Consider the following 25,928-nt stretch of genomic DNA (forward strand, 5'->3'; position numbering starts at 1 on the left):
TTTTAAATTAAGATTTATACGTCATGAAAGCTGAATAAATACGTTTTCCATTGATGTATGGTTTGCTAGGATAGGACAATATTTGAATGAGATACAACTATTGAAAATCTGGAATTTGAGGGTGCATAAAAATCTAAACATTGAGAAAATCGTCTTTAAATTTGTCCTATTTGTTTGCGGTTTTGCTTGATTCACTAAGAAAATATATACATTTTTTATATTTCCAGTAGGGAAATATCCGGTAGGGATATTAATCTTTACTTAATATCCTAGTGATTTGTTATTTTGGCATCAAAAGAAAAGTCGATAATTTTTACCCATACAATATATTGTTGGCTATATTGCCACAAATATACCTGTGCGACTTGTGACCGGTTTTGTGGTCCAGGGTCACATATAGGAAAGGGAAATTAGGGATTATTTATGCAGTATAGTTAAACATGAACACAACACACCATACATTGTCTTTAGTACTGTATTAATACATATTTCTGTCATGAAACCCTAGATGGCACAGACTAATGGCTCCTTAACACTTTATCAGCAGCCATATCGCCCTGTAGCCCAAGACTGGTTGCCCACTGAAGCTAAGCAGGGCTGAGCCTTGTTAGTACCTGGATGGGAGACCTTCTGGGGTTGCTGCTGGAAGAAGGTGTTAGTGAGGCCAGCAGGGGTGCTCACCCTGTGGTCTGTGTGGGTCCTAACGCCCCAGTGTAGTGACGGGGACACTATACTGTCAAAGAGCACCGTCCTGACTCTCTGTGGTCATTAAAAATCCCAGGATGTCCTTCGAAAAAGAGTAGGGGTGTAACCCCGGCATCCTGGCCAAATTTGCCCAGTGGCCTCTGTCCATCATGGCCTCCTAATCATCCCCATTTACTGATTGGCTTCATAACTGTCTCCTCTCCACCAGTAAGCTGGTGTGTGGTGGGCGTTCTGGCGCAATATGGCTGCCGTCGCATCATCCAGGTGGATGCTGCACATTGGTGGTGGTTGAGGAGATTCCCCCCTTCCATATGTGAAGCGCTTTGAGGACCCAGAAAAGCGCTATATAAATGTAATGAATTATTATTATTATTAAAACAAGCTGATGATATTTACAGTGTATACGTGGCACAAGCTGATTGGTTCATCTGCAGCCAATGAGCATGCTGCTCAACATTTAAATGTCTGGTTACCATTCACTATAGAATTTTGCAGTGCGCTTTCAGAGTTCGTTTAAAACCTTCATCCTTCCCCAGCTCCTGTATAGATCTGTGTGAATGCTGGATCCATTCTTGTGCCTCAACTTCTCCACAGGCCTCTTCCATCGCTTGATGAAGACTTACTCTGTTATGATCATATTCTTTCCATCTCCAAGGGGAGAATATACTGGAAGGAACACCATGATGAAATGCGGGTGATGCTCAAACCTCTCTTGCACCAGTGCTGAATGGTGAAATGGAAATGGTCCCAAACAACACAGTTTCGCTCAATTTGCTCCTGACGACCCTGCGGAAAGTGAATTTAATTGAGGGAGATTAAATATTTAAGGAGTATGTGTTGTGCAGCACCAAGACAGCGTTGTCGTCTTATATTTTCTTATCTTGCTCTTTCCACTACTACCATTGCCTTCCACTCTACCATCTCTTCTCCCTCTACTCTTCTTTCATCCTCAGCTCAACTTGTTTCTCCTAAATCCTCAACTCTTCTTGCTTTCTCGGGAGGAATTTTTCTTTCTCTATCCCCCCCACATCCACAATGGCTGCATAGGTGTACTGGAATATCCTTCCTAAAACGCATTAAACTTTCGTTTACAAAGACGTGAACGTGAGCAAAAGAAACCGAAAATTCTCGGGACAGCAGCATGTGTCCAAATTTTAATCTTAACCGTTCTATTTCATCAGAAACTATCTGAAAACAGGGCTTTAAGTGTAAAATACATAACTTTATTATAATAATATTCCCTTTCTACTTCAAAAGAGGAGCTAAATCTGTTTGGCTTATTTTTTGACATGCTCTCAGAGAAAGGCTTACCAAAACAAAGCTACTGGGTTGTCACTTTTCAAGTTTTCTGGGTTGGTAGATACTCCTGGGACCCAATTATAGAGAGCCTAAGTCCCGCCCCTCCGCTTCCCGCTCATGGGACCTTATTTCGGAAAAAAATATGTATGGTAGTCAATGGCGAGAGACAACTTATCGTTTTATTCCGTCCGAACTGTGCCCTGAATTACACATATGATGTTTGTCAATTTAAAAGATAATTATGAAAGTAAAGAAAGTCGCAGTTTGTCATAAAACAGAAGAGTAACATTTCGTTTTATGTAAAAATCGCTCAATGAACTACATCTCTCATCTCGCACTATACATCACCGTTGCTCGTATGTGTGCAGTCTGGTACAAAACACTCAGGCATCACGGCGTAACGTTACGATTATAACGTAAGACTATAGCAAACAATGACAGACGTTAGCTTCAGTAAAGTTAGCTTCATTCATTGAGTGAAAAGGTATGACGTCACATGCGCCTTTTCGTTTTGTAGTCTTTGTAATTACGTATTTTCACAGTCTTATACCTCAACAGTTTTACATCAAACTGCGACTTTCTTGACTTTAAAACGTATCTTTTAAATTGACAAACATCATATGTGTAATTCAGGGCACAATTCAAACGAGATCAAAATATTTGTTGTCTCTCGCATTGACTACCATACAATATTTTTCCGAAATAAGGTCCCATGGTGGTAAACCGGAAGGGGAGGGACTTAGGCTCTCTAGCACTTAAACACGGAAAAAAGTCAGATTTTCATCATACAGCTGCCGGAGCAGCTGCTGCAGCGGAGGAGGAAGACCTGGTTGGCGGTCGGGAGGAAGAGCCCGGGCGATCCCAGCCGGACATGTCCGGGAAAAAGAGGACGTATGGTCACCCCTACTACACAGCTTTCTCCACCAAGCAAGAGCCTGTTAGCTTTAAAAAAAAAAGATGTCTGACACTGTACATTCTGTGAGTGAGATCCCACCCACTATGGGCGGGTTGAAAACATGCGGAACTAGCTCCTACTACTGGCTGTAGTTTTTAGCCTCTGGCCAGGAAATACTCCGATGGCGCAAAATGACAATTTTTGCGTCATAGGAAGATTTTTTTCTAGACAAAAAATACATAAATCTTTCATCTGAGGGGGACATGAGGCAGGGAAGCACGCTAATTTGAAAATACTACAGGTTTTCTACTGATACACAGCTTAATGCTAATCGGTGAAGTATCCCTTTAAGTCAACAAAACCAACGTCTGACAAAAAACAGAAGACATTTGTTTTAGTTTCTCAGGTTCTGTTTCAACTCTTAATGTGCTGAATTAGATCCAAGCGTGTTTGAGAACAACTCTCGTCTTCAGTTTCAGTTGTTTTGTCTGTGCTGTGTAACTGCTTTGGATGTTGTCAAAGATATCTAATGAGGTATTTTCTCTCTTCTTTCAGATTCTGCTTCAAATTCTTTTAGTATGAGGCTGGAGGGACATCATCATTTCTTACTGTAATACGTTTCTGGTGTTGAGTTAATGTCTGACGTCTCTAAGTACCAACTTATTCTAGTCTATAACAAAGAACAAGATAATTGTTAATGAGCAGCTGTTTTTTACACGTTAGCGGTTTGTTCGTTTTTTTTTTTTCTGGAGAGGATTTAAAACCAGCCTTCAGGCTCTCCAGAAACGGCATCAACATGCTGGTCCAGATGCTGCCCTGTCAAAAAAAGCCCATGGATGGAGCTATGAAATTAAAGTGCTGGTTACAGTTTAGTGGTTTGCCTGTGGAGCGTCCTAGAGGGTCACTTCAGACAACTTCAGCATGGCACTTGCAATGGTTTGTAAGACTGTTCAGAACGTTATGGAGGAGATGGTGACCATTCTCCACAAAGTTATTAATTTTCCAAAAGCAGAGGACATGTAGGAGGTGGGGGGCGGCTTTGCTCGCCTTGCTGGCCATGAGTTATTCTGCAGTGCTGCTGGTGCCTTCAATGGGTGCCACATCAGGATTGTTCCTCCTGCAGAGCCACAAAAAAAGTGTTACATAAACAGAAAGATTTTTCCTTTCATCATTCCACAGGGAAGCCAGATACAACAGACATCATGCACAAGCAAGAAACATCATCGAGCGCACCTTCAGGATGTTAAAGACGCACTGGCGTGGCGTGCCATTTTCTTGATGGCCCTGGAGATCAAGCCACTGTTCGCCCCAAAGGTGATTGATGCCTGTTGCATCCTACACAACATTTACGTGATGGGAGCTGATCTCCTGGATGAGGAAAGCCATGGACAAGATGACAGCGAGGGTGACGAGAATGGAGCAGTGGATGAGAGGGACCTATCAGTGAACCATCTCCGAGGATGTCTTGCTGCTCAGCTTTCTTCTCCTGAGGAACTGCCTGTGTGTCTGAGTGAACATGACTACTTGAGGCAGATATTTTGAACAATATTTGTAACCAAACAGTTTTGAGACCCCAAAATATTATGGAAATCAGTGGTGCCCCAGAACTGTTAGGTTACAAATATTCTTCAAAATATATTCCTTTAGAGCAAAACAAATAAATCTATACAGTTTTGTGGAACAACTTGAGGGTGAGTAAATGATGAATTTTGGGGTGAACTATTCTTTTTACAGTCTCAGAGTAAACTATGCAAGATAAAATGTAAGGGCCAATGCATCCATGTTAGGTTTCATATATGACCGTCTAATCTTTACACAAATCTTGGTAAGGCTCTTTTAGTAACAGAAAGCAGAGAAACAGGCAGATTATATTGTCTTTCAAGATGTTCCATTTCTTCATGGCCTGATTAGCCGTTAATGGCCAAACCAGAAGTGGAAAGAAGTGCCTAGGCAAAATAAAACCATAAAGATTGATATGATGCCACTTTAATAACGTATTCATTGTTATGGATGAAGACTGTAGCTCCAAACCTTCAGATATACAGGGAATGATACAAGCACTCAAAATCAATACTCACTCCCATCCACTTTTGGATGAGTTGCGCCTCCAAGTGAAAAGGCTTTCGTTGGCCGCCCGCCATTCTATCAGGGCCTGAGTTTCCTCAGCAGTCCCTTGATAAAAAAATAATGCTTGATTTAAGTTTTAATGAACAATAATACAATTATACAAATTGGTACAAATTATACAATTTGGTACAAAAACGAAATAAAGACGAGCAAAATATTTGGTCAAAACTACAACTTTTCCCTCAGCCAAAATGATTGCCCGTTAGATATTACCCAAAGTCCGGTAGATATACACCAAATCCGAATTGTATCTTATGTTGATCCACTACATTTTGACTACATGGTTGTTTAAGAAATGAATAGCTACACACTTTATCAATAAGGGTTAGAAGAACTGTTGCCAAAACATATAGAAACATAATAATCACTGCAATAATGATCCAATTCTAGACTCTTAAGCATTTGCCTATTTTAATCCAAACAGCGACTTTTGTTTTTGGCCCGGCAGTGTATTTAGTTGGTGACCTATATGACCCCAAGTCAGGGGTTACGAACACACCTAATATACGTTCCTAGGGCAATGCTTGAGCAGCAAATCAGCAGGTCAGAATGATTTTTGAAGGATCATGTGACACTCAAGACTCAAATTCAGCTTTGCACCGAAGGAATAAATTACATTTTAAAATATATTAACAGTTATGTAAATATTTAATTGCAAGTATTTCAAGGTGCAAGACAATACATTTCCAATAATAAAATGCATTTCTCAAAATGTAGCATTTTGCAAAGACTTTATTACCCGCTTCATCCCTAGGGGAAGTGCGATGCGGTTTAATTTTTTCACAAATATTTTCCAACATGACTTTTGTTTGTGGTGGAAATTGCTCACACAAACACAGAATGCAGAACAGCAACGGGCATATATAGAGAGTTTCTAGGTCAGAATTGAAATAATTATTTTTGAGAGTGATAGGGTGGCCAAGATAAATCTAATAAAGAACGTGATGGTGCTTTGATTAACAGAAATATAACAGAAAGATGAATGTTTTAATAAAGCCTGATATAAATCAAAATTACCCAAACCAAACGGTGTCTAAACTCAAACACAATACAAAATTCATGAATAAAATATACAAAAGTGTGGATATACCTGCTCATTCTTAATGATTACCAATTTACACAATAAAACAAGTCATTAAAGTGAATAATATATTTAATTACTCGGGCAAAATATACGGTACATATGCGGATAATGTTAAATGAATACTATAGTATTGTATAAAAAAATGTTTTGTGTAATACCTTATTTTTGCTAAAGCATTTGTATGTATTGACGCTTACAATGTTCTTATTTGGTTTCACGCAGGCCTGCCCAGTTCATAATGGACGCTATGACCCGAGTTTTGACCCTGTGAGCCATCATGGACAAAAATATGGGACAAGAAATGAAGCGGAGGGGAATCTTCCTCAGGCGGTGCACTGTTCGTAGAGATGTTGAAGGTGAGAGGAAACTAGTGTCACTAGAGTGTGTGTAGGTGACACTGGCTCTATAAGTATGATAAGATACAGAGAACACACACACACATACACTGGATTTTTTTCAACCAGTGCACAGTTATCAAGACATACTGTTTACTGCATCAATATTATGGGTGAGTCCAAGAACACATCGTCTTGGATGTGTTTGTGTGTGATTTAGAAAAAGAAAAAAGGGAGATATGGATACATTTGAATACTTTTTTGTGTTCAAAGTCAAATCTAAACATGTACATAAAACGACCCCAGATATTTATAAAAAGTTTATATGGATACTTTGAAAATATCTAAAAAGTGACAATACTGTTTTTTAACTATTAACTTCACATTTTTTGTCATTTTTCAACAATATTTTGTTTTCTAATGCAATGGTATTTGTATATTAAAGTGCCTTTAGTGTCCAAGTACCTTTTTAGGGGTCACTGTATGTGCCCATAAGATTTTACATGATTGTCTGCAGACTTTTTACAAACTCTGTATGTATAGGAGTGTGTGTGTAGAGGTGTGTCTGATAGCTGCAGGTGTACACAGACTTTATAAAGGTCTGCGCACTTTTGTGAGGGTCTGTGACAGAGAATTTTGCTTGAGCCGTAGGGTCAGAAATTTAGGTAAGTGCAATTAATATCACAATTGGTTTTTAACTGTAATTTAGTTTTTTATGTCATGTTTTCCTTTAATTTGTTTCAAACTGGGGTTTATGCTATAGATATTTGAAACATTCTATTCAAAATAGAAAATGCAATATTTAAATTTTACAATGAACTGTTCATTGGATGTTGAAGTGTATAGAACAATATTTATTTTACAAAGCTTCACTTATAATTGCTGTACAGTTTTGAGCACAAATTATTAGTCTCATGCAATACTTTATTTACACAATTCTTACGTACAAGGGTCAACCCAAACTAACCCCAAACAGTTCTGCGGTAACAATTCTTATATATTATACATTATTCTTATATTTTCTTAAATACCTGCATGTGATTACAGCTGTAATTCATTTCTGTAATACGCGGTTACGCCTTTCCTTACACCCTAACCCACCTTTAATCCTACCCATACCACCAAACCTGTCCTAACCGTACCCGTATCCCACCTCAATAGCAGCAAAAGTGTTTTGCAATACAATATGAAAACAATGTACTTATTTTTTGATGTAAGTACATAGTGGTTAAGGACACTTAATATAGAGTGTGACCCATCATTTTAAGCCTTTAACAACAGAAGTCAATAAACACGTTATATCGTACTGCAAATACATGCCTGTACAGTAGATGGCACAGCTCAAGCAAATCTTTCAGCTGTGTTCTGTCATTCTGGATTGCAGAAGAACAGGACATAACAGAAGAAAGTTCAAGACTCTGGCTGTGTTCGAAATCGTCCCCTATACCCTCGTTCTCTACATTACTCCACTAATATAGTCCACTTGAAGGAGTGAATGAAAACGAGTGAGTGAATTCGGACACTGAGTGCGCTGGAGGGCCTGCCGCATTTGCATAGCTTGTGCATGCTGTTTAATAATCATAGTAATAATCAATCATTTGAAACTTAGCAAACTGACAGATCCATTAGTAATGAAAAGATTTATCTAGAACTCTATCATGAAAACTAGCATGTAAAAAAAAAAATGATTAAACAATGAAATAATCAATTAAAAGGGAATTTATACCTGTATGATATTACGCTGTAGCCACATGGAAGATGGATGGATGATTCAGCTGCGTGCGCCATTTTCTGGCCAGACACGGGAATTCATTCGGCGTTACCATCACAGTGCATTATGGGTATTCTCTAGCCGTTGAGAGTACATGGGTTGTACATTCGATATTGCCGTGCATTGTGGGATTGAATGAGTGCACTCGACAACGTCCACTATGGTTTCGAACAATACTACAACTGGCTGTCCCTTCAAATAGTGAATACCTATTTAAGGGTATAGGGGGCCATTTCGGACATAGCCTCTTACTTTATAAAAAAAAAAACTAAATTAATCTAAAAACAGTTAATCTAAAGTAATTTTGTTTATTGGTATGGTTGAATTGGATCATTGCAGCAGCAATGTTATCGGTTAATAAAGTGAGATTAAATATGCATAAAGTATATTTGTGTTATTTAACTAATTTAATCATTGCTGGTTTGTGAACATTCTGAGCTTGCATTTTACTGTTTTTATTTATTTTGAGGAATACTGAATCTGTTTTTGTGCAAGTGAGATGAGTAAATGAATGCTCACATTTAGTCTAGAACTACAATATCAATCTATATTTATATAGCGCACACAACGCCTCTCCATTTCTCGCAACATGGTTAGGAGAGGTGTCAGATAATAAATAGCAAAACTTGCATTGCTTATTTGAAAAAGTAACTTGTAAATTTAAAAGTAATGCGTTACTTTACTAGTTATTTTACAAAAGTAATCTGATTATGTAACTCACGTTGTTTGTAATGCATTACCCCCAACACTGTTTCTAGCTGCTCTGAATGTGAATATCAAAACTAAGAACACTGTCTGGTGAGCAGTGGCACGCGTAAATCCAAATTCCAATTCCTTACATTTCATCATGATTTATAATATGACTTCCTGTTCATTTACTTAGTTTCCACATTTGCAGTCTGCCTTGTGCCACTCACTCCTGATGTTTTGAGGGTAAACATGAGCTTTAATTTATCAGTCATCACTGGACAGGAAACACACACACAAATACAGTCATACCAGAGGTCCCGCCATCATGTTTAAGTTGTCTACATCTCTGCTTTGAACTATAACAACCTGTAGAACAAGAAGGAGGTTATATGACATCTCACTGTTTCAATTCACTAGAAAGTAATAACATGCAGTTTTTCCATACAGGATGTTATGCATTCCTATTTAATCTGACCATTTAAATGAATTGCGCTGCTCTAACCTAATGTAGTAAAATGTTCATTTAAAACTCATTCATTGATATAAAAAAATCAGTTAATTTACAAGTTCCCACATGAAGAATATTTTAGGTTACCTGACAAAACCTTCAAAACCAGCAATTTGCAGCATAAGAACATAAATTCATGCAATCTACTTGTAATTGATCAAAATATACATGTATGTCATTCCTACAGTTTGGTGGATTTTGGACTGAGCAGGTTTATTAAACAATTATTTTATTCTATCATAAAATCACACTGGTCAAGCTCGAGCTAAAACCTATTAATCCTGGCCTAATATTTCACATTATAAATGTGTAAGAAATTTGTCCACCCTGATACATTTTTACAGTGTGTGTAACACTGTACACTTTTTTTTGTAAAAAGTGTACAGTACTTTTTTTGTAGCTTATAAAGCCTAGCTAGGAAAGAACAACAGAAAATTGCATAAAATTAACATTTATAAAGAATTTTAATAAATATACAATATAAAATCTATTTAAAAAAAGAAATTGTAATGGTACAAAATTGACACAAAAGGGTGGACATGTTATGTTTTACGCGTTTAGATAAGTCTTTTGAAAATGAGGAAATGAGAGGATGAAAGGAGAGGACACAAATTAATTTAATGGTTTTACACATTAAAAAAATATGTATGACAATAAATTGCATTTAAACGGCTATAGCTATGCTACAGTCAGTCTGATTGACTTGAAAACCGGCATGCTGTGTGTATGTCCAAGGTGCCGCGATTGTCTACAAGCACATTGGTGTATCTCGAAAAACACGGCCTCAGTTGGCCAATGAAGTTTGAGTGGCTGTCAGACAAGGTTGACAGATGCCGATCGGAGCGAAACTCGCTGGGCCTGTTTGACTCATCATGGCCCTAGAGGCCTGTGAAAAAATTCACAAGAAATCAATCACCAGGGGCACCTTAACATTTTTCACATGCGTAAAGGATTGTATGCCACACGATTTTTCACACATGCCCACAGTATTCATACCATAGAACATCCTCAATAACTGTTAAAAAGCTTTAAAACTATTATATTTCCTTATAAATTTCCCTGCATTGGCTGTTAATGGTCTTTTTCATCTATGATCTAAGTGGTTACATGCTTGCTAAATAAAACATAATACCTTTATACAAATCTGCTTAGAGGCCATACAGTGTTGAACCCTAATAATTGCTGCTCGAGGCTATTTTTTTTAGTCTTGGTCACTATTCTTAGTTGCTGGATGCTAAATGATTACATGTTATCTAAATTACGTAATCAGATTCCAAAAAGTAAATGCTTGTATTTAGATTATATTACGTTTTAGATTATATAACGTTTTAAAACACTCATAGTTAGACTACAGTTGCTTATTCAGAATTAAATTATTCTGTCTTATTATAATTTTTTTATCTTTTAGATTTTCTTTTCTTAAAAAAAAAAAACGTATCATATAAGATTATACTATTCAAAACAATGTTATAACAAGTTAGGTTAAACATAATCAAAGTAGTCAGATTATATTACCTAAAATGCGTAATGTAATAGATTAGATTACTAACTACAATTTGAATCATGTAATTTGTCAGTAATCTAACCAAGTTCAATCCTTAAGAATTTGTGTGAATCTTGGTACATTTGTGGATGGAAAACCATGTGGCATGAAAGTTGATTAACGTTTAAATGTAAAATATTCAGTATTGTTTTATTTAACTGTGAATGACCCATTTTACTCAATATGCCATGCTTTAAATTCACTGTGATGTTTAGCGTACCTGTGTATGATAGTTAGCAGAGCCGTTTATTGTGTCATTTTATTGTTATCTGTGATCAGACTTATGTGGAGATGAACGAGTCGGTGAAGAACGCAGACCAGCAGAGCTACTGGCGGGAGACGGGCAGATGGATGGGCTATGAAGAGACCTACGATGTTGAGGCGGGCTGCTGGGGTCCTTCCCACATCTCCTACCTCACCTTCAAGAGCCTGGTGCAGTTACGCAGGACAATGAACACGGGTGAGGGAGTGACTGCGGTCAAACCTCAGCTCACCTCTTTGTAGTTCATATAATTCATTTCATTTACGCTAAGTTCCAATCACATTTCCCATGTCAAAGCTGTCTCTTATACACTACTGTTTAAAAGTTTGGGGTTGGCAAGACTTTTTAATATTTTAAAATAAATATCTTATGCTCACCAAGCCTGCATTTATTTTATCAAAAACGCAGTCAAAACAGTAGTATTGTGAAATATTATTATTACATGTTTTCGTTTATAATAAATTTTAAAATACAATTTATTTCTGAATTTCCAGCAGCCATTACTTCAGTCTTCAGTGTCACATGATCCTTCAGAAATGATCATTCTAATATGCTGATTTTGTGTTTAATAAACATTTCTTATTATTATCAATGTTGACATTCTTGTGGAAACCTTGATTTCTTTTTTCAGGAATATTTGATGAATATAAAGTTCAAAAGAACAGCATTTATTTGTAATAGAAATTTCTTGTAACAATGTAAAAGTATTTATTGCAGTGCATCTTAAAATAATTTATACATGAAGCTTTATTTAGCTGTCTTTTTACTGTAGCTTGCAATAAAAATAAGTGAACATGTTTAGTAAAAAAAATGTTTTTTTAAAGTTTAGTAAAAAAGTATTACATCATATAATTTTGTTGATGTATTGATGTACAAGCTGTATTGATGAAAGCTACTCTACTAATATATTAAGAATTATGGTAATGAATGTTTGGTCATGATTCATAAATGAGAGTTATGGACGTTTTTTTTTTAAGGATTAACTTGCACTCACATTCTAGTCTCAGTCCTGTCCTGACTGGAAAATGAGGAAGAATGTAACTTCACTGCACATGCTCAGATGAGATGGTAGTAGATAGTAAGTGTCCCGTAAAACCTGCTCAACCTGTGCTCCTCAGCTTTGGCCATAGTGTATGTTTATTGTGGAAAGCCCTCATCCTCTCTTTTGCCTTAATCTTTCCTTTGCATTGAATTCTTTTTCATGTTTTTTGCTTGGATCAGGTGTGGTGATGCTGGACAGAGAGGAGAAGATGCTTTCCAGTATTATTGAGAAGATTGTGGATACCCTAGTTAGCAAAAGGGAGATTCAGCCAGGGGACAGAGATAAGGTTCTTCAAGCATTAATGCACAAACAGAGGTATACACGGATACTACACAAACTTTATGGGAAAAACTAAAAAAAAATGTTTTACACATATAGAAATACTAAAAAGTATCAAATCATGTTTTGTAACCATTCACTAAAGATTCACTAAAGAATTTACAATGCTTATTAGTGCATAGTATAAATTTTTACCTTTGCATGATTCTGCATCCACACTACTAGGTGTCAAGTATGAATATAACAGTATTCCTACCAAAAGTAACCCCCCCCCCCCCCCCCAAGTACCCCCCCCCCCCCACACACACACACACACACATTTCCCATTCAATACTATATAATAATTTGTCCAAAAAAAACAAACATATCTGGCACAATCATGAACACACACACAAATGAAGGCATGCGACTATTGAACATCCACAATGCAGAACACACTCTCATTACTAAGTCATAATTATGATATTCAAAAGCAAAAATTATGACATACTAAGTCATAATTGTTATGTTTCAGTCCAAAGACGATGAAGAAGATTCAAATAGAAGCGTATTTAAAGTCAACTCAGATAATCCACAGATGGGAGACAGCATGCAAGCACAAACACACCAACAATACAGGACAAAGTGGTCATAATGGTGACAATAGGCCTAGTGTAAACAAATTTCCGCCTGCATTATTGTCAATGGACCGATGCCAGTTTTGGGACGAAAATTAAACAAATTTATTTGATCATACCAATAAACGTAACTTACTGTAAGTTCAAACTGATCTAATTATTGATGATTGCATCGTAAAGTAAATGAGAACAATAACAAAAATTTAATACAAGTCGTAATTAATATTTTAAGCTTTGTCTGATTCATAAAGATATGTTGAGGTGATCAGACACTGAAGTATTACTCATCCAGTATGGCTTGCACTCCGCTTTAAATCACGAAATATGCCTCGGAATATGATGACACCTTTTTTCTTTGTTTCACAATACTCAATTAATGATTGTAAACTGAGATTGGTGTCTTTAGAAGTATCTGTTCTGAATTTTACATAAATCACAACAATCCCACGGGCACAGTCCTTGATACAGGCTGCAGCGGAAGTTTTTTTTACGCTCGAACACGGAAGTGTGATAAAGGTCTATTATAGGATAAAGTTGAAATTCTGAGATATGAAATATTAAGTCATAATTATTATATAAAAAGTCAAAATGATAGCATACTAAGTCATAATTTAGATTTGTAGGCCTGGTTTCACAAACAGGGCTTAGATTAAGCCAGGATTAGGCCTTAGTTTAATTAGGACATTTAAGTTGCTTTTATAAACATGCCTTAGAAAAAGAAAAAAACATTACTGGTGTGCATCTCGAGACAAAACAATGGCACTAACATATTGTAAGATATATCAGTGCAAGTTGCTTTCAGTTAAACAGCTCATACATGCCCTTTAGTCTGGGACTAGACTTAAGCCTGGTCTGTGAAACTGGGGGTTGATGACATAATTATGACTCATAAATATGACTTAGTATGTCATAATTTCAACTTTTTATCTCATAATCATGGTTTTCAAAAGCATGATTATTTTCTTATGTGGTCGAAATGGCCTTCGGTAGATCCAAACTAAATCCTTCTGACTAAAGACTTTAAAGAGACTTGCCCTCCTGTCAGATATGTATTTGAGACCTGTTTTACGGTTGTATTCTTATCTGTAAATGTTAGAAAGTCACACGCGGGATTTTCAAGTACAAAATACAAGTCATCATTCATATGCCAGTGTAACAGTTACAAAAATTATGGCCCCACTTTATATTCGGTGTCATTAACTATGTAGAATATCATAGAGACTTGGGGGTGTACTCTTTAAGGCCCAGTTAATAACCACTTAGCAATCACACACAACACCCTAGCAACTGCATAACAATGCACTAAAACACACACACAGAACATCGTAGCAACCACTGACAATAGAATAGCATCGTGGAAGTGAATTTTGCAGGGTCATGCTTCTCATTTTCTTCAGACTTGTAGTGTAGTCATCATGAACCAATTCACCTTTTAAAGCATTCATTTTATTTATTTCTCTCTCTCCAGCCAGTCAGTAGAGACCCAGCCCCTGACTTCAGGCATGGAGATGCAGAAATTCTCTGTCACAGAGAAAGTGAGAACAAGTTTTCATGTTGTAACTGTACCGAGCATAACTATAAACGCCCGTTCACACCAAAGACAATAACTATAATGATTCTAAAAATCGTTCCAAATATAAAAGAACAGCAGATTTCACGGCACAACTATAATGATAATAGCACAGAAACAATATTATTAGTTTAATATAATATATAATATTATATTTAAATCATATAATTGGAATCACTTTCTGAACTGATGAACAGTAAAAACATTGACGGCCAATCAGAATCCATTCTGCTTCAAAGAGCTCGAGCATTTAAAGCAGCAGATAACAAAACTGCAGCCGTGCAGAATAAGCAACAATATCTTCTGCTGATGTGAACGGGCTTTAACACATGTCATTTATAATATATTGTCTTCGTTTTGAAAGCAATGATGTGTCATTTGACATTTTTTGACTATGTGGTTTTATTCTCAACTAAAGAGGGACACAGCTGATCGTGCAGAAGCGTCGATGGTGCTCGTAGGTGAGGATGTTTTCTTTAATAATTCCAATCATTTACATTCAAAGGTGTGACTTACTAAATTAGAAATGTGTTTCTGTTAGCAAACATTGACTAATGGTGTGTGTGTGTGTTTGTGTGTAAGGTGCTCTGGAGTTCCTAGAGAGGCCTACAGTAGCATTTGTGCGTCTACGGGACGCTGTGGTGCTGGAGTCGGCTCTGGAAGCTCCTGTGCCTGTGCGCTTCATCTTTATCCTGATTGGCCCAACCACAAATGACATGGATTATCATGAGTCTGGCCGAGCAATGGCAGCACTACTAGCTGACAAAGTAAGAGAACTGACAGGAAAATCAAATTGCAACGGTTACCTATTTAGATTTAATGTAGCAAGAGTTTTAAAAAAGCTCTGCAGTATGCAGTGTTCCCTTTTATTTATATGGCCATAACTTATTCAAAATCATGTTCATGTTTTCTAAAATGTTAAAACGCTACACACACCGACCTCTTTTTGTTCTTAATTGCACTGAATGTGCACTTGTGTGCTTTAAATCTTCAAAAAAGGTTTAAAAACAAATCTTGCAGATAATATTATATTAATGAAATAAACCTTTAAAGAGAATAGACTTTAATGACTGTTTCATATCACACTTTTAAAAAATATGCTTTGTAATAATGTCAAATTTAAAGTTGCATTGTGAGTCATTATGTATTAATATTTTGTACATTTTTAAAGTAAACTTATTTTGATGTGTTGACTGACATACTAAAGCACATGGAAAATACTTGATGTAATTTTAATAAATTAGTGTTTTAGTAAATGTACTAAATTGCAACTTCATCCTTAAAATGTGTAATTACAAATATATTTAACATGACATACATGTTTCAATAGAAATGTCATAAAAGTATATTTTAGTTTGTCATAATTGTCAGTGTATTTGGTCATATTAAAGACAATAGAAGTAAATATGAAATACATATAAATATGTACCGGAGTCAAAAACATTACATTCATTTTGAACTTAATTATATTATTTCTGTAATAAGTACTCTTTTTAAAAGTATGCTAACACTACAAATGTTACAAACAAACGGATCATTCAACAAAAATGTAAAAAAGTGTTGCAGTCTAATAAATAAACCCAGGGCATGCTGGGAAAAAGAAGAATGTGAACCACAAAACAATCATTTTTTCATCTTAATTCAGCCTATCTGAAGATTAAATATATTAAAGAGTTTTTAAAAGAGAAACAGCACATTTTATTTAGTTTCTCTATCTTTCACACACAGGTGTTTAACCAAGCAGCGTTCCAGGCTCAGAGTGAGCGGGAGCTGACCGATGCCGTGGGAGACTTCACGGACTGCTGCATTGTGATTCCGCCCACTGAGATTCTGAATGAGTCTATGCTAACATCACTCATCCCGTTCCAGAAGAGACTACTGCAAGAGAGACTCCGCCCCTCTGACCCCAAACTCCGCCTGGAAGTCAAACCCCGCAAACGTAAGGACACATACAACCACATACGTACAACCCATGATTAAAGGGAATAACTCAAGTGGTTACTGGCCAACACAAAATTCATGATGATAAATAATTGCATACGAGTAATAAATATATATAACTACAAGTAGATGAGGGGTTCAAGCAGTTGAAACCTCAATTGCTATGCTATGTATTGTGGGATACAATTGTATTAAAAGTTCCTTAAATGATTGGATTGTTTTCTTGTTATGGATGACACATTTGCACGTGTCCTCAGATTATTCAGGTGTCTATGTGTACAAAAATTAGTTAAGTTTGGACGTGTCACTGAGAAGATATTGTCATTATTGTCACACCCAACTGTTTCATTGGCTCATATTAAGCAAAATTTCAAGAATAACTTTTTAGCTGGATTATCTTTAGGTGTATGGTATACATTTAAAATGTTGAGTAAATTGGGCCTACAGGCTAGGGCCATTTTGAAAGTAACTCCCAGAAAATGTAAAATGGCAGAAATATTTCCCCAAAATATTTCCTGAAAAGCATGAGAGCATTGAATATAAAAGTGAATTTTTATTATAAGCACTATATAAGCTTAAAGTGACCTTGTTAGTTATTAACAAAATGGAAATTGGAAATAATGGAAATTAAATTTGTGCACAAATCTAATTAAGTTCATTTTATTACACGGCATAAAAACTTACCGGTATATTAAATTATGATTGTTCAGTTTGCAACCTCAAATATTGGGTAACCCTTTACAATAAGGCCCCATTATTTAATGCATCAACAATGAGCCATACATTTGTTGCAGTATTTTTAAATCTTTGTTAATAAGCATACATATTGTTAGTTCATGTTAGCTCAGGTCCATTAAATAATATTAACAAATACAACTTTTGATTTTTAATAATGTATTGGTAAATGTTGAAATTGATATTAGCTGAGATTGGAAGCTCATTGTAAACCGTTACTAAACATTTTTGTATAATGACACTACAAGATAAAAGTGACCCCGAAACAGACTGTTTTAGCTTCTTAGTTGAAGCCTGACAATAAAATACTCATATTAATAATCTGTGAAATAAGTGTGAGATGTACAATCAGGCGGTTATTATCATAAAATAAACCCCTTCCGAGTGATATAAGTTGCCTCAACTCATTGGTGTTCACTTTGATCGAGTGATAAAAGAGCACAGGTATCTAATGTCAATCTATCTTCCTACAGCTTCAAAATCCTTAGGACCACCTCCAGAAGATCCACTTGCACGTACCGGTGCTCCATTCGGTGGCATGATCAGAGACATGAAGCGACGATACCAATATTATGTCAGTGACCTCAAGGATGCTCTGAATGTTCAGGTTGTTGCTGCCATCATCTTTATCTACTTTGCTGCACTCTCGCCTGCCATCACCTTTGGAGGTCTCCTTGGTATGCATGTTTCCCATGTTTTTCCATCCGGTCTTAAGGACTGAACATTCACACTATCATTTTGCAAGTGAAGTAATTGATTATTTTTTTAGAGAACATCTGTCAGTGTGAAAAGAGAAGACATAAAATGTGAGATTTCAGAGGCATTACACATTTTCACATTCATTGTTCACTAGTGAATGCCACACCGTCCATTATATTAGGAAATAGTGAGCGAATGAGCATTTGTTTAGCATTACATACACAGTGCACCCCAAGTTATGCAAAAAAAAAAAAAAAAAAAAAATCTAATCCATTAGGACATTTCAGACAAAGATGAATTTACAAAAATCCGGATTGGGCTCAGTGTTGATGAAGCTAGAAAAATTAAAAAAGATTTAATTAAATGTAATAAATTGATTTAAACATTTTTTTAATACATTTGAATTCTATTGAAATGGCTTTTATTTATATATATATATATATATATATATATATATATATATATATATATATATATATATATAGATATATATATATAGATATAGATATATAGATTTACTGTATATATTTGTAAACAGCAAATTTTTGCCCCGAAATTTTTGAGGTGGAATTAGATGTTTTAAAAAATTTGACAAAAGAGTAGAGTAATTTGCATCACCAGATATTACTGTTGGTTGTTAAACATTTGTATTATAAAACAGTTTTTATTTTATTTTAAATGTTTAGCTTCTTGCATCTTACTTTGCACTCTTTCATAAAAGTTAAAGCATCGTGCTGAAAATCATGTTCTGTATCCGAATAATCAGATTGTAAACGTTTTTGAAAGTTTTCAGATGAATAAGCTCAGAACATCAGAATTTTGAAACTGCCTTTTTATAATCTATATATATGCCAGAAAAACAATTAAATTTTGTTAAATGTCTTGAAAATATATAACTATAAATTCAAAGAAGTAAAATATGGCATACAAAAAACTTTAGCTTCATAGGTCTGCATGTGTTTTTCAGCTGATTAATCAGATTCTTTCTGCCTCTCTAAGCAAAGCTGAAGAGAGTGAATCATGCAAATCAAGACTTTTGAAAACCTACATTTTAAACGTTTGTTTGGCACTCTTATGCTTCTCTCCACAGCTGATAAGGTGGATAACATGATGGGTGTGTCGGAGCTGATGATCTCCACTTCAGTGCTGGGCATTATCTTCTGCCTGGTCGCTGCCCAACCTGTGCTTGTTATCGGCTTCTCTGGGCCGCTGCTGGTGTTTGAAGAGGCTTTTTTTGCTGTGAGTGTTTGTCTATCTTTACAATGTTTATCTGATATACAGCATCGACCTTGTGTTATTGAAATCCTCCCATCATGCTTTCCCTCCTGGCTATAGTTCTGTAAGTCTCAGGGCATTGAGTACATCGTAGGCCGAGTGTGGGTTGGCGCGTGGCTGGTTGTCATCGTTGTGGTGATTGTTGCCTTGGAAGGAAGCTTTCTGGTCCGCTTCATTTCCCGTTTTACTCAAGAGATCTTCTCCATCCTCATCTCCCTCATCTTCATCTACGAGACCTTTGCAAAACTCGGCAGGGTACATACTTTATTTGTCATTTTAATGTTTTGCTGCATTCTTTTACATCTTCATTCAACCATCGCTGTATATCTTTTGGCTTCATACATTTTTGCCGCATGATAAAGACTTCCTGACGAAGAGGTTGCAAAAAGCCCGCAATAAATAACTCAACCCCATGGTTCTTATGTCTAGCTCAACCTAGCTCACAGCAGTGTGCGTACAACTACTCACAACACCTTAGCAACCACCTAGAACACACTAGCAACCACTTAGCAACAGGCTAACAACCACTCAGAACACCTCAGCAACACTGTAGCAACCCCCAAAGCACTTAGCCAATGAGTTTGCATGGACAAGCATGACTCACTTAATTTTCTTCACATATCACAAATTTGTTTCCTAATTTGCAACAAAGACACTCCTTTTATTTAGTTAAGTATTTTACATTTCTAGAGCATAGCTGTGATGATACTCTCTCAAGACATTAATATACTAATATTGTACAATAATATACCTTTCTCTCTTTGTTTCATCCTTCATTCTAGATTTTCAAAGAACACCCTCTTATCCTGAATTATGAACATTTGAACAGTACAGTTGAGGACCCTTGGCACTCAGTTGTCAACTATCAGAGACTCCTGGATAATGCTACAGGAAATGTATCTGTCGTGAGGAGCGTTCAACACCAGGCTTATCCCAACACCGCTCTTCTGTCCATGTGTCTCATGTTTGGCTGTTTCTCCATTGCATACTACCTACGCATGTTCAAGAATGGCAAATTCCTGCCAGGCAAGGTAAATAGATTATTGAATATTGTGATCAAAATAAGAGAAATTGACTGTTTATAGCAGGCTTCGGATTGCACCAGCTGTTTATAAGTTCTTGCTTACAATATAAAGATCTGTTTGGTGCATAGATTCGACGTTTGCTCGGTGACTTTGGAGTTCCCATTGCAATTTTCATCATGGTTGCTATCGATATCAATATTGAGGATACATACACTCAGGTATGTTTGTAATTTAGTATTTGTGAATATTATTTAATTATAAGTGAATTCCATGGCATTCTTGTTTTCATTTTAGATTAGAGGTAGATTTCTTATTTTTTTAGGTTTCTGATGGGCATTGGCTGCTATCTATAGATAGATAGCACTTTTAGGGCACCAATTCAGATCCAATCCTGTAAAGTTACTGTCTCGACCTCTCTGACCTTTGACTTGTGTTACAGAAACTGGTGGTGCCTAAAGGTCTTCAGGTGTCCAACCCTAAGATGCGGGGCTGGATAATCAACCCTATGGGTGAACACAAGCCCTTCCCTGTGTGGATGATGTTCGCCTCTGTTGTTCCAGCTATATTGGTCTTCATCCTCATCTTCCTTGAGTCTCAGATCACCACGTGAGTAATGTTTTCTGGAGGAAGAGGATTTGGTACAATGCAATCAATTTCTGGTACAATTTATTAACTGACAAGATCAGGATCCAGCAAATTTTATGTCCTCACTCAAGTGAAAATGCTGCACATTCTCCAAAAAATAAATGTTCTTTATTACCATTGATGTTTCATGAAGAATACGAAAATACGAAACGATCTTTAGGAACAATTAAGTTTGTTCAAATATTCTTCACACTAAAGGTGCATCCTAAAGAAGCATTTGCATACTTGTGCATTATTCTATGCTATTTTGTAATTTAAATAGTGTGAGTAGTGTGTTCACACTGAATCCCAAAAAGAAAAAGTGCACTTTAAATACCCGAATGATGCACTTCATTATGGTAAGTGCAGAGTGTATAGTGCATCATTTTGGATATAACTCTAAAGTCCCCCTCTGGTCAACAATTGTATCCCTTAAAACTCATATTTGATCACAAAAATTACATATTTAAAAGTTTTTTCCTGTGAAAAAAATTCTTGAATGTCATTTAGTATACTTTATTTAGTATATGTGGAGCCATGAATATGCAAATTGGTCCCCGCCTTCTCTCAATCACATGAGCTCTAACTACCTGATACACTGTCAACTTTATTGTAGTAAACGAAGCCCAATTCAATTCAATTCAATTCAAGTTTATTTGTATAGCGCTTTTCACAATACACATTGTTTCAAAGCAGCTTTACAGAAAATGCATTTCAAAAATATACATACAAAAATACAGTTAGTTAATCATGAAATTTAGGGCATAACATATCGCCGGCGTTGGGTCGTCTCTTCACAGGCGTCGAGTCGTCTCATCACAGGCGTTGGGGCATCTGAAGTCTCCATGAGAGGCTGGATACATAACTGGAGCTGACGAACTCTATTTGAGTTATCTCGGGACAGGCGTCCCGAGATAACAACAAAAAAGGCAGATGGGAAATAATTAGCGTAGCTGCTGTTCATAATATGAATGCATTTGATCTGATTTAACTGTAGTATAAAAGGTATGAGATGCATCATGTGAATGCTTGGCTAAAGAGATGCGTCTTTAATCTAGTTTTAAACTGGTAGAGCGAGTCTGAGCCTCGGACAATATCAGGAAGGCTATTCCAGAGTTTAGGAGCTAGATGTGAAAACGCCCTCCCTCCTTTAGTGGACTTAGATATCCTAGGTACGACCAGAAGCCTCGAATTTAGTGATCTTAAAGAGCGTGATGGATTATATGGCGATAGAAGATCTCTTAAATACACAGGAGCTAAACCATTTAGGGCTTTATAGGTCAGTAACAATACTTTGTAATTGATACGGAACTTAATAGGTAACCAGTGTAGAGATGATAAAATTGGTGTTATATGATCATATTTTCTTGACCTAGTAAGAACTCTAGCGGCTGCATTTTGGACTAACTGTAGCTTGTTTATTGAGGATGCAGGACAACCAGCTAATAGAGCATTACAGTAATCTAGTCTCGAGGTCATGAATGCATGAACTAACTTTTCTGCATCAGAAACTGATAGCATGTTACGTAGCTTAGCAATGTTTCTAAGGTGGAAAAAGGCTCTTCTTGTGACATTTGAAATATGATTTTCAAAAGACAAGTTGCGGTCTAGTATAACACCCAGGTCTTTTACTGTAGAGGATAAAGTAACAGGACGTCCATCTAGATTAAGGTTGTATTGTAAGAGGTTTTGTGGGCAGTTTTTTGGACCAATCAGTAATACCTCCGTTTTATCTGAATTTAATAGAAGAAAATTACACGTCATCCAATATTTTATATCTTTAACACACTCTGTCATTTTAGATAATTTAGTGTTATCATCTGGTCTAGATGAAATATATAATTGAGTGTCATCAGCATAACAGTGGAAACTTATTCCATGTTTTCTTATAATATTACCAAGTGGCAGCATATAAATTGAGAATAGCAGGGGGCCTAATACAGATCCTTGCGGCACTCCATAATTTACTGACGTTATCTTTGATTTTTCCCCATTTAAATGGACAAAATGGTAACGGTCTGATAGGTACGATCTAAACCAGCTTAATGCCTGTCCCTGAACACCAGTGTAATTTTGAAGTCGATCTAAGAGTATTTTATGATCTATAGTGTCAAACGCAGCGCTAAGATCGAGTAAAACTAGTATTGAGATACAGCCTTGGTCAGAAGCTAAAAGTAAATCATTTGTAATTTTAACCAGCGCAGTTTCTGTGCTATGATGTGGCCTGAATCCAGACTGAAACTTTTCATAGATATCGTTTTCTTGCAAGAAAGAGCACAATTGAGCGGACACAACTTTTTCAAGTATTTTAGACATAAATGGAAGATTTGAAATGGGTCTGTAATTTGCTAGGTTATTTGGATCTAATTGTGGTTTCTTAATAAGAGGTTTTATAACTGCTAGCTTGAATGTTTTTGGAACATGTCCTAAAGATAAAGACGAGTTAATAATATTGAGAAGAGGCTCTTCCACTACAGGTAACACTTCTTTCAGTAGTTTAGTGGGTATTGGATCTAATAAACATGTTGTTGGTTTAGATGCAGTGATAAGTTTATTTAGCTCTTCCTGTCCTATAGTTGTAAAGCGCTGTAGTTGTTCTTGAGGGGCGATAATTGAGGCTGAATCATAAGACGCTGTCAAAGATTGTACATTTACAATTGTGTTTCTGATGCTTTCTATTTTCTCAGTGAAGAAATTCATGAAATCATTACTATTAAAATGTAACGGAATATTTTGTTCAGGTGATGTCTGTTTATTTGTTAATCTAGCCACAGTGTTAAATAAAAACCTTGGATTGTTTTGGTTATTTTCTATTAGTTTGCGGAGATGCTCAGCCCTGGCTGCTTTTAGAGCCTTTTTATAACGTGACATACTGTCTTTCCACGCGATTCTAAAGACCTCTAAATTAGTTTGTTTCCATTTGCGCTCTAAGTTACGAGTTTCTCTCTTGATAACATGCGTAGCACTGTTGTACCATGGTGCTTTAGTTTTCTCTCTAACCTTTTTTAGTCTAATTGGTGCAACAGTTTCTAATGTACTAGAGAAAATGGTGCTCATACTGCTAGTCATTTCCTCTAGCTCATCTGTTTGTTTGGGTTCACTGAGGAGCGGAGATAGATCAGGTAAGCTATTCAAGAATCTATCTATAGTGGTTGGAAGGATTGTTCTGCCTGGTCGATAACGTGGCGCAACATGACACATTTCAGCCGTAGGTAGTATGCAAGTTACCATGTAATGATCAGTGACATCATCACTTTGCGGTATAATATCTATATTGGTTGGATCGGTTCCATATGATATAATTAAATCTAGAGTATGATTAAGACGATGAGTGGGACCACTAACGTTTTGCTTGACCCCAAAGGAGTTTAATAAATCTGTAAACGCAGCTCCTAACGCATCATTTGTGTTATCAACGTGTATGTTGAAATCTCCAACAATTATTGCCTTATCGACATTGACCAATAGATCTGAGAGAAAATCTGCAAACTCTTTTAGGAAATCAGCGTAAGGCCCTGGCGGTCTATATACGGTAGCCAAGGCTAGAGATAATAGGGATTTCTTTCTTACATCTAGGAGCGTAACATTTAGAACAAGTACTTCAAACGAATTAAACCTGTGACCTGTTTTCTGAGTAACATTAAGAATATCTCTATAGATTGTTGCAACACCGCCGCCACGACCAATCAGACGGGGCTCATGCTTATAACCGTATCCTGGTGGAGTGGACTCATTAAGACCGAAATAATCATTTGGTTTAAGCCAGGTTTCAGTAAGGCAGAGTACATCGAAGCTATTATCAGTGACCATTTCATTTACAATAACCGCCTTAGGTGTAAGCGATCTAATGTTTAGAAGACCTAGCTTTAGAAATTGTTTTTGTTCACTAATATTGAGATTTTCTGGTTTAATCACAATTAGATTTTTCTTAGATCCTACAGTAGATTTATTGTTTGGCCTCACTAAACGAGGAATAGACACTGTTTCTATATAGTGTTCTACACTGGTACTTAAATCAATTAATTTGGGACAGCAAAGAATGTGATTTGGACTTTGACTTACTAGTCATATGGTGTGTAACGTCTTGGAGATGTTGTCCGACAGAACTGCCGCTCCGATTCTGCTGGGGTGCAGGCCATCAGCACGGTAGAGCCTAGGTCGCTCCCAAAACAGATTCCAATTATTTACAAAGAGCAGTCTCTGTTCATTACACCATGACATCAACCATTCATTTAGTGCAAACAATCTACTGAACCTTTCTTGTCCTTGTCGGTACGTGGGAAGCGGTCCAGACACGACGATCTTTGCTTCAGGCGATGTTCTGCGTACCGTCTCGATCAGGCTCCTGTAGTCCCTCTTCAGAACCTCCGTCTGCCGCAGCCTGATGTCGTTCACCCCCACGTGCAGCACGACAGCTCCGACGCGCTCGTCACCGTTCAGGATCTCGGGGACCTGCGCAGCGACATCGAGAACACGAGCACCAGGAAAGCAGTGAGTGCGCACCATACCTTTACCTGAGGTAGCGCGGACATGCCGGACCATGGAACTGCCGATGATCACAGCGTCGTCGCGTTCCGTCTCGCGAAGAGGGGAGAAGCGGTTCCGGGTGGAGATCTCGAAGACCGGGAGGGGCGGAGAGGTCCTTGCTCTGGTCCTGGCTCGTGTCTTCCGCTGTGGCATCACCCAGGGTCCATGGTGCTGTGTCGGTGTCGGGGTAAACGAAACCAGGGGTGCTCGGGTCCTGTGCAGAGAAATACACGGAGTAGAGGAGACCGGAGTCGAAAAGTTACTAACCACTGACTTGTGAGCATCGGCGCGTGATGCTTCAAGCGCTGATCGTCGGTCTCGCAGCTCGGCCTGCCTCCCCAGCAGATCACGGATCTGCTTCTCCACGGACTCCAG

The 25,928-nt window shown here is 37.0% G+C and overlaps 1 protein-coding gene across 3 annotated transcripts in view; it reads left to right on the forward strand.

Moving 5' to 3' along the window:
- The window catches only part of slc4a1b (solute carrier family 4 member 1b (Diego blood group)), a 74,533-nt gene that overhangs the window by 45,739 nt on the left and 2,866 nt on the right, over positions 1 to 25,928 (forward strand). Inside the window, exons 1-13 of one of the 3 annotated variants that reach the window (XM_079595787.1) lie at positions 6,328 to 6,466; positions 11,237 to 11,417; positions 12,441 to 12,576; positions 14,626 to 14,692; positions 15,146 to 15,188; positions 15,310 to 15,494; positions 16,456 to 16,666; positions 17,877 to 18,080; positions 19,193 to 19,341; positions 19,438 to 19,632; positions 20,160 to 20,408; positions 20,531 to 20,620; positions 20,842 to 21,008. In XM_079595787.1, the coding sequence (XP_079451913.1) occupies positions 6,458 to 6,466; positions 11,237 to 11,417; positions 12,441 to 12,576; positions 14,626 to 14,692; positions 15,146 to 15,188; positions 15,310 to 15,494; positions 16,456 to 16,666; positions 17,877 to 18,080; positions 19,193 to 19,341; positions 19,438 to 19,632; positions 20,160 to 20,408; positions 20,531 to 20,620; positions 20,842 to 21,008 (1,886 nt within the window). In that variant the 5' untranslated portion in view covers positions 6,328 to 6,457. Of the gene's footprint in view, positions 1 to 6,327; positions 6,467 to 7,050; positions 7,111 to 11,234; positions 11,418 to 12,440; positions 12,577 to 14,625; positions 14,693 to 15,145; positions 15,189 to 15,309; positions 15,495 to 16,455; positions 16,667 to 17,876; positions 18,081 to 19,192; positions 19,342 to 19,437; positions 19,633 to 20,159; positions 20,409 to 20,530; positions 20,621 to 20,841; positions 21,009 to 25,928 lie in introns of those variants that run through there. The other 2 variants (XM_079595788.1, XM_079595789.1) reach the window with 2 other exon arrangements.

This window comes from Phoxinus phoxinus (genome assembly GCF_949152265.1).
Source record: "Phoxinus phoxinus genome assembly, chromosome: 21".
Lineage (NCBI taxonomy): Eukaryota > Metazoa > Chordata > Actinopteri > Cypriniformes > Leuciscidae > Phoxinus > Phoxinus phoxinus.